This window comes from Paramisgurnus dabryanus, chromosome 17, assembly GCF_030506205.2.
Source record: "Paramisgurnus dabryanus chromosome 17, PD_genome_1.1, whole genome shotgun sequence".
Classification (NCBI taxonomy): Eukaryota; Metazoa; Chordata; class Actinopteri; order Cypriniformes; family Cobitidae; genus Paramisgurnus; species Paramisgurnus dabryanus.
In genome coordinates, this window is record NC_133353.1 from 36045631 (window position 1) to 36055934 (window position 10304).

The window sequence follows — 10304 nt, forward strand, 5'->3', positions numbered from 1 at the left end:
GAGGAACAAGAAGTAATGGGGCGTTCACACTATGATGATAACTATATTAGTATCCACACAGAGATGATAATGATAACGTTATATTAATTCTTAACAGTGTTACAGCCACAAAAATGGATGTTGATGACCTGCTGTTGCTTTGTTATGTCAGACAATTTAATTGTGCATTATTGGCAAGATAAAACTGAATATTTGTACTGCCAGTGAATTTGCAGCTGAGCTGCATACAACTATAGTGCAAATAATGTTAATAATTGTATGAAATTGACCCAATCTTCCACAGAGGAACATCAAACTGCTTTAAAACAAAACAAGGGTGATGATGTCCAAACTTTCAGTTGTGGGAGGTGAACATGTTAACCTTCTGATTTGACATTATAGTTCAATTCCAGCTCCACCTTCAGTTTTTCAGACATTTGTTGTGATATCTTCAAAGATAATTATTTATTTTTTGCATACAGCAAAAAAAATACATTTCATATATTTTAAATATATGCCAAATACTTTTTTTAAGTAAAGCTTATTTGAATATATTTTTGAATTTGAGGGCAAGCAAATACATTTCTAATTTTACATCCCATATGGCAAAAATGTATTCATGGCCAAAATATATTTTAAATATATGCTATATGCTAAGTATATTTTTGAAGTTAAAAAATGTAAATATTTTTAAGTTTAACCTTTTTAAAACTGATATGTTTACAGCTTCATAACATAAACACATTTTTACTTCCAGTGCAATGTAAATATATTTCCTTGGATTGAAATATATGGAGGGCTAAATATATTTTTTAATGCTTTAAAATGTATTTTAAAATATATTTCAAAATATACAATAAATGGCCAAAAAAATATCGGTGAAAAATATATTTTTGTAAACTTATTACAAAATATATCCTAGCAGATATATTTGTTGCCCATTTTTTATATTTTGAAATATATATATATATATATATATATATATATATATATATATATATATATATATATATATATATATATATATATATTTTTTTTTTTTTTTTTTTTTTTTTTTTTGCTGTATGGGTCTCCTGACTTTCACATCTAATATATTCACCAGATGCTCAGGTGATTCATAAATGAGCTGACCCAAGAACAGTGATGATTCATTTGATCTTTGTTACTTACAAACATGCAGTTCGTCAATACAGTACCTCTGGGGCCGGGGCTTATCCTAGTCCCAAACTAAAATGCATGTTTGACATTTAAAAACACTGTGTACTGACATATCTCAACATCATATCAGTGACATTGTTTCGTCTCAATAGTGTTTTTTGTAAGGTTTGTTTGTAAAAACTACTTAGAAACCGACCCTACAGTTCTGTTTTAATAAGAAAATCTACATAATAGCACAATGCACGAGATCTTCAGGTATTTCAGGGTTTATTGAAAGCTACAAAACATTAAAGTCTGCCTAACTTTTAAGATGTCCACTAGCTTGGCTCCATCATTTTAATTTTGATGGGGTAACAGATGTAGGAATAATATTCCTGTTGTCCAGAGCTCACATCTGGGATATCAAACCCCACCTACAAACAGTGAACAAACACACAATAGAGCTCATAAAATGAGTTACTGGGGAGTAAAAGAGGAGGATATTGTTTTAAAGAAAAATTAAATGATCTTACATCTCCTTTAGCAGTCGCCGCGGGATCGAGATGTTTAAATAAAGAGTTGAGTTGCTTTCTAAGCTGCTTCATGTTCTTCTTATTGGGCTGCAGTAAAACTGACTGGAAACCCACCGGTAGGCCGTATCTACCAACAGAAGACATCTATCTGTCTGTGATACTTTATTATATCAATGTTTATTTGATCAAATGGTAATTTTACCTGAGGACTGACTCAACAAATGTACGGAGAACCTTGACGTGAATCCAGGCCACAAAGATCTCACTGAAGTTCACCTTCAGCCAGCGTACAAAAGTCCTCTGGTGGTACAAATCTTATTCTCAATAAAGAACTTATAGAGATGATTGTTTTTTGTTTACATTGTTATATGTTATCTTTCTTACACACAATTCCTTCCGGTCCACAGTGAGACGGCTCATTTCCAGCTTTTGCTTCTCGGCCTCATCCAGGTTGTATTTCCTTACCGTAAACCTGTTAACCACCACAGAAAAAATGCATTTCTTTCTTGTTTACTTTATTTATTTAATTTCTTTATCAAGTGTAAATTAGCACAGAGGCTCTCCTGATTTTGTCAAGTGGTTACGTTGACCCTGGGACATAATTTCAATCAACCAATCAGATTTTAGAAATAAGTTTGGTGGATTTTGCTTGAGCTTTAATCTTACAATCAGTATTAGCTGCTTCTAGACCATTGTTTATCATTTATCATTTCCCTTTGATTTTAGGATTTGGATTTATTTACAAAAATGCTGTCCTTGAGTCAACACAATAAGTTTGCCCTAAGGACATCTCTCACATGGCAAATTCAGGTTGAGCATAAACAGAGGTTTGTTTTTGCGTGAACACTTACTTGTGATTTTTGGCATTGGCATTAAATTCATTGACTGAATTCTTAAAGAGCGTTACTGTGAAAATCCCTGCGTCTTTATCTTCAGCCAACTTCCTGTGTTACAAACACAAACATACTTTATCATTTTTATTTTAGTTCCTAGATATACACAAAACTACTTTAAAGTCAATATAAAAGTTTCATTTAGTAAAAAACTACTGCTATATAAGAAGTCAAATACATCCAGGATGACTTGAGGGTGAGAATTTACCAAAAATAAAAACTAGTCTATTTAGGAGGGGATCACACAGAACGTGTTTATGGCAAAAGCTTTTTTAATAATATTTTTTTTTGGGGGGGGGGGCAGTAGCGTTATGCTCACTGTTTATGTGCGCCTGTGGTGAAAAAAGTAAACTTATGCTACCTACACACCAAACGCGTAGCATCGCGTTGCTCGCTCTAGATTACTCCCGGGATTTTACTTTGTGTCATACAAATTTTTCGCTTGAGTTGAATATTTTCGCATTTGAGGCAAACAGCGCTTGTTTTCCCGGCAATTACCGTCATTCGCATCAATCGCATGAGGATACGTCTGATCATGTCTTTGCATTGACTTTGTATGTAATCTACTCGCGCAAATCGTTAAATTCGCGTTTGGTGTGTATGCCCCATTACGCTTCAATATTTGATTGACAGGACAGGTGTCTCGGTGGTTGCCTAGCAATATATAAAATGCAGTGCACCGCTCTTTTTATTTAAAGCGTGTTTGTGTGATTGGCCGCTTATGAACCTTCAAGATATTGTAGGCGTACTTTCTTTTTCAGCCGGACATATTCAGAGTTATATTAAATAATATCCTGTCTCTTTTCAGCTTTATAATGGCATTGGATGGTGCCCCATTTTTAAAGCACCAAAAAGCACATCCATCCATCAAAAACTAATCCATACCGTTATTAAATGTCTTCTGAGGTGAAGCCATGTGTTTTCATTTTGGCGTGAACCACCCCTTTAAGGCTATTTTACTTTAAATGTTTGTTTTCCCAATTAAACAAAGAATATATTTCTTTGAAAGACACTTTTTGTAATGTATATCTAATCCCACAATTGTTATGTATAGCATGCAGTTTATTTGATACCATGTCATTCATCAAATATTTATTATTCAAACTCCTAGATAGTTGTTGTTATTATTATTATACTATGCAAAACTGAGGTAAATGGCCATCGTGGCCTCTTAGTCGAGTTTGAAACCACAAGCGCATGAGACAGAAAGTAAGTCAGGTCAATGAAAAAAACACCGGCACTCAGACTTTAAGATGAACTCTTGCTTTCCATCAGTAACTTGATAATACTGTTGGATTAACCATCATCAGTCACGTGACTGTTTAAGTTCTGAATAAAGAAGTCCACAAACACACTCGTGACCAACCGGCTGGATCGAGGAACAACAAACTTTGACATGGATTCATAGCTCCTCTCCCATAGTCCATATGACGTCCTGTAGAGATATAAGATAAATGCATTTTAAAATGATTTCAGGGATGAATGAGTTAAGGTGTCTGGAGTTCACACTGACCTGGACACCACAACCAGCAGTGTTGTGAGATACTCTGAATTTAAAACCAGGTCCTCCTTTTTCACAATGTCACTCAACCCACGCGTCTGTAGAGATCCCCTGAATACATACATTAAAACAATTTCATCTCACTGAAAACATAAATATGACTTGATATTCACTCGATATTAATAAAAACATGTGCATTTATAAAAACGCCTCTTTTTATGACCACTTTGAATTATTGTACTACTGCATTGCCATTACGGCAGTAAAACAAATACTTTCAAAATGTGCATGTTAAATAAGAACTACATAATGATGCAGATGTGCTTGATTGTCATGAAAATGTCACAAACAGTATTATAGGTACTATTATAATGAGAATTTTTTTTATAAAAACTCAACATGAATATTATAAATATTAACCGCTTTTATAGATAAACTTACTCAGTTTTCAGCTCAATGCTTTGAATATTGGACTTCACATTATTGTAAGCAGCTTTGCGTGACTTCAGCTCTGTGTTCACCTGAGACACTTGCTGATAGATAGACACACGGAGAGAAAGAAACAGTCTGACATATGTATAAAAACAAATCTTTTGTGTTTGATATATAAGGTAAATCTATATTTACTTTAGAGATGATGTCAGTGAGGGTCTTTAAAGGATGTGCAGGAGGATATTTGGCTCTGTCCCATTGAAACTTGGTTAGATATGCTGCCAAGTCGACTGAAAAAACATCAAAAACAACATGCAGTGAATGTACGGTTGTGTACAAAGCTAAAAGTGCAATTAAAACGATTACCCCAGATAAACTAGTCTTATTAGTTTTGCACAAAATTACATTCAAATAAAGCACCGGGCCACTAGAAATCATGTGCGACACAGACAATCACATAACAATTTGTCATTTTTTACAATGTGTTTAATTCATGTGAATTTGTATGATCTTGTTTGCACATTTTAGTAAGATTTTCTTTGGCACCAGACATGGAAAAAACATATATAAACACATAAGTTTCAATATAGGTTTTGATATAGGTTGTACATATATGTGACATATATAAAATTGGCTGTTTTCCTATATTATATGTACATATATGTAGCAATGTGCAATCCCACGCGCCAGCTGGGATTTAAACACCCAACCTTCCGATCATTAGACAACTCGCTCAACCATCTGCGCTACTAGAACATGGAACAGTAGTTGTTAAATTGTAAACCATTTTGTTACATGTCCTAGACAGACCTTGTAAATGTTTTAAACGTGCAGACATCATAACTTTTCTCCCTGTAATTGCCATACACTCTTAAAACGAATGTGTTAAAATAACACATCTAATGTGTTGTACTTAACTTAACACAACTCTGTGTTATTTTTGTGACAACACACTTTGTGTTGTTTTAACACATCTTGTCCCTTTTCTTTATTTAAACTCAAAATCAAGATGGAATGACACATAGTGTGTTAAATAGGATTAACACATCCTTTCATAGAGTGTAGTTAAATTCCATAAAATGCCAATTACATGTGACACAAATTTCATGTGTTTGCACATACATAAGTTCTTGCATTTTTTTTGTTAGTTCTAGTTATTGCCTTGATAATAGAAAATATGAGCTGGGCATGTATGACATTTGCCAAAGTTAGATATGAGCTACAAAATGACCAGATCCTGCTTTATAGGAGACATAACTTATAGGGCTCATATGTGGATATAAAGAAGCAATACAGGAGACCTATATGGCCTGTATATGCACATATAGCCTATGCATATGCAGCATATATATTATCATATATGGGCATATATTCTGTATATGTGCAGCAGCATATATGTGCATATTAGCTGCATATAGGTTTCATATATGTGCATATTATTATATATGTGCATATAAGCTGCATATAGGTTTCATATATATATCCACATATAGGTTCTTTCCATGTGGGAGTTTGGGTAGGGATGTGGCTTCATTGCTGCTCTTTGGTAATAATAGCATGTTTTGTATGGATTCATTTGAATTAGACATCTCATAAAATCATTTTGAAGTAAGATCAGGCTAAAAAAACATACATAATGTGAATAACAAATATCAGAATATTGAGAAATGCAGACTTTTTTTAAGTCCAAACTCAATTTGGTTTCATTTATTTATTTTAGGCACATGAAGGCATATGCACATTTTTCTTTTCTTAAAAGAGTTTACTTACCCTGTATCGTCTGAAAGTAGGATTTCAAAGGTGAGTGTTTATCTTTCTGATGAGTTTTGTATTCTGGTGAGAGCATTAAAAGAGCAAGAAATTACTCGAATGACAGATAAAGAAATCTTGTTAGGAAGTTTTTAATGATTTAATGATATATAACCTTTTAATCAGGTCATGTGTATCATGATGTCTACAGTATGACCCCATACATATTTTTCTTGTCCAAAATATAAATGTATGTATCAAATATAAAATTAAACATAGATTTTTGTAGTTAAAAAAATATTTAACTGCAATCTTTTCAAACCTGTTATGTTTATGTTTCCAATGCAAAGCGAATATAAATGTTTTAGAATATATGTATTTTTTAAATAATAAAAAATATATTGTTTAAAAATACATTTGTGTAAAATTATTTCAAAAGACATTTTAGTACATATATTTGTTGGCCATTTTTTTGTATGTTTTGAAATATGTTTTAAATTATATTATTAAATGCCGTATGGGATGGGTTGAGATGTGATGTCCTGCAGATGATGAGCTCAGGTTCAATATAAACTCACCTGTGTTTGTTAAAATGCTCTCCAACAGTTTCCCACCGACCTCTTTCATCACGTCACACAAACACTGTGAGGTCTGATGCAGGACACTGTAGTGTAGTGGAAATTTAACATAAACAATGGGTTTAAAATCAATTTGATTAATACTATGTTCCTACATTTCTCTGTCATGTCAATAAACTATGATGGTCAAAGAACAAACTGAAGATTTAATGTACCATAATATCCACAGCTATTGAACCAGGACTATAGAGCCATAAGCCTTAAACTTCAATGTAACCTTGTCTGAAAGTCATACTGTATGAATGGATATGTTAGACTGAGGAGAGAGCAGTTTCCACAACACATAAACATTGGAGCCGGGGCAGAAAGGTGTCACCTGAAACTGTACTCGAGTGGATAAAGTGACTCAGATAGTGATGACTGTATTACACACAGAGCTTCACTCAACCTGCACTCCAACATTCAACAAATTCATATAAGACGAAGAAAGATTCACCAGATTTAGAGGAGACACTTTTAGTCAGACTATCCAGCAAACGTAAAATAAATAAAATTGTTATTGATATTATGTTATATAATATTTTACATGGTACTCACAAAAATAGCATCACTGTAGTTTCCACAAAAACATACAAATGCTATTTTTAGAAAACAATGACTTTAACACAAAGGTCTAGTGATGGTGTGTCTGGTTGTTTAGTAATAATATCATATAGTGATATTATTAAAGTATTGTTAAATGAACAGTGCTCACCTCTCTGTGTATGAGTCCAGACTGGACAAATCATCAGAAAGACCCACTAACACATCCAATGTTCCTACCTTAACAAACATAAAAAAAAGGTTTACACTAAGTAACCAAAACAGATGAGATCTACATCAAGAGCATCTACAAACCTAGAGGATTATATTAACAAAGACATCATAACAAATCATCCAGATTTGATCTGTCCAGTAACCCTTTCAGTGTACATTTAACAGCACAACCCTGAAAAATCAAATATGTGACCCTACCTGTGAAACCCCAGCTAGTCATAAGCCAATGTCCATCTGACGTCAAAACACAACGTCAAACTGACGTCAAAACCCAACGTCAGATTGACTTCAAAACCCAACATCAGATTGGCTTCAAAACCCAACATCAGATTGGCGTCAAAACCCAACATCCATCCGACATCAAAACACAACGTCAAACTGACGTCAAAACCCAACGTCAGATTGATGTCAAAACCCAACGTCAAAACCCAACGTCAGATTGACTTCAAAACCCAATGTCAGATTGGCGTCAAAACCCAACATCAGATTGGTGTCAAAACCCAACGTCAGATTGACGTCATAACCTAATGTCCATCTGATGTCAAAACACAACGTCAAAATGATGTCAAAACCCAATGTCAGATTGACGTCAAAACCCAACGTCAGATTGATGTCAAAACCCAACGTGCATCTGACATCAAAACACAACGTCAAACTGACGTCAAAACCCAATGTCAGATTGATTTCATATCTCAATGTCAGATTGGCGTCAAAACCCAACGTCAGATTGACGACAAATCCAACGTCCGTCTGCCGTCAAAACACAATGTCAGATTGATGTCAAAACCCAACATCCATCTGATGTCAAAACATAATGTCCATCTATCCTTGATCTCTTTAATATTAACTCAGTGAGATCATGTCAAAGATTGAAATTAATGTGAAATGAATGGCTGAATTCAAACTTCGAAATCAAACAATTTGATTTTGAGACTTTATTCTGGTTTTCACAGGCAGGGTCACATATACTGTATCATCTAAATCCTGGAGAGATCAAACTTTTATATCTTTTACCATCAAATAATTTAGTTTCACAAATGGCTTCATATGATCTCTTAAATAAAGAATTGTATTGAGGGATACAGTACAACATTTTTAACCTAAATTATTTTTAGAAATATTCAAGTCGTCAATAATTTCCAAGAAAGTCCCTAACTGACGTTATAATATTGATTTGATAAACAAATAAAAGTCAAATATTGTCCTTTATCACACTCCAGTGGCTATGAAAAATTATAAATGATCTGTGCAGTTTTTTTATTCTGTTCCAGTTAATGTAGTCATGCAGAAGCAACTATAAGTGAAGCATTTATATGACTTCCTGAAGAATCTGAAACACTGTGACTATCAAAACATTGTTTTGCTTGTTTTAGTGTGACATGCCAAGTTCTGTTTAATGTTTTAAAACAATTATTTGTTTTTGGTACAGAAATTATTACACATTTTACTGAATAAAAAAGCATGCTCTTTTACCAAATTTAGCTAAAGAGCCCTCTATAGACAGTCGTGTCTGTTATAAGAATATACTAGAATATATTTTTAATTCTCTTAATTTTGTTTTTGCAGTTTATTATTAATTGAGTCTTTAATTCAATAGGTTCCACCATTCAGTCAAAGGTTCTTATAAAAACCATTTAATTCTTGCCTTTTTATAATCTAAAGATCTTTTTATTATTACAAAGAATCCTCTTTTAAACAGAAAGGTTCTTCAGATATTAAAGGTTCTTTATGAAGCCAGAAATGGTTCATTTTTGGCATCATGAAGCACCTTTAGATTTAAGAGTGGCTTCAGAAGATCTCTTACCTTCAGCTCTGGGATGTGGACTCTGGTGCTTGTGGTCAGACCTGTTTTGTCTTCCACCTGTTTGAGTTTCTCTAAAGACTGACAGCTGACTTTATCCAGAGGAACTGAGATCAACCAGAACTCCATCATCTTCTCTTCTCACCTGTGACAGAAGTCTATCACCTGAAATGAAAGGAAAATATAAACTCTATTGGAGTACATTGACCGGCTGCATTGACTGTATCCTCTGCTTACTGACTACAGTGTCTGACAATATTAGGTTTCTCAGACATGGAAACACAATTCCCATCTTCTGACAACACTAATGTTTCATGATGAGACTAAATGAATTAAAAAACTCATCACTCCATCAGACAGACAGATAGATAGCAATAATAAGCAATTGTGACTGAAATAAATGTCACTTACCTGCAGTTCATCAAGTTTCTGATTATTCTGAATCAGCTGTCCGATAACCATGACATAAACAACAGCATGAATGATTATATTCACTCACAGATAACAGGCTGTATCAGAAGAATGAATGAGTTTTTATTTTAGATTGAAATGAATTAATAAATATTAAGGTTTCATCCTCTTCAGCAGGTTGTGTCATGTGTTGTGTGTGAGGTGAGACAGACGGCAGACTGTTGTGTAAAATGATAGTTGTTACCTCATTGTTGTGTGTGTGTTTTGTGCAACCACATCTCTTCTTACATTACACACAATGATCCTATATTTGATTCCCAACACATTCTTTTAAAGCAACAGTGTCATTGCTTCTTGGAAACTCTATGGTGGCCTAATAATATACACACATACTTTAATAACGTTGCATGGATACATTAAGTCAAGAGTCAACTGCTACATTTAAAGGTACATTTAATTGAAAGGTTGAACTGT

At 33.7% G+C, this 10304-nt stretch overlaps 1 protein-coding gene across 1 annotated transcript; it reads right to left on the reverse strand.

The window, feature by feature from the left end:
* Positions 1-1454: 1454 nt before the first annotated feature.
* On the reverse strand, positions 1455-9551 carry atp6v1c2 (ATPase H+ transporting V1 subunit C2). The gene is made up of 13 exons (XM_065267459.1): positions 9423-9551; positions 7557-7624; positions 6803-6888; positions 6246-6308; positions 4671-4765; positions 4485-4576; positions 4056-4154; positions 3909-3977; positions 2501-2593; positions 2034-2121; positions 1852-1949; positions 1650-1776; positions 1455-1550 (listed from the first exon to the last, which is right to left on the reverse strand). Exons 1-13 carry the CDS (start codon positions 9549-9551, stop codon positions 1455-1457), a joined length of 1203 nt encoding a protein of 400 aa, XP_065123531.1.
* Positions 9552-10304: the final 753 nt, after the last annotated feature.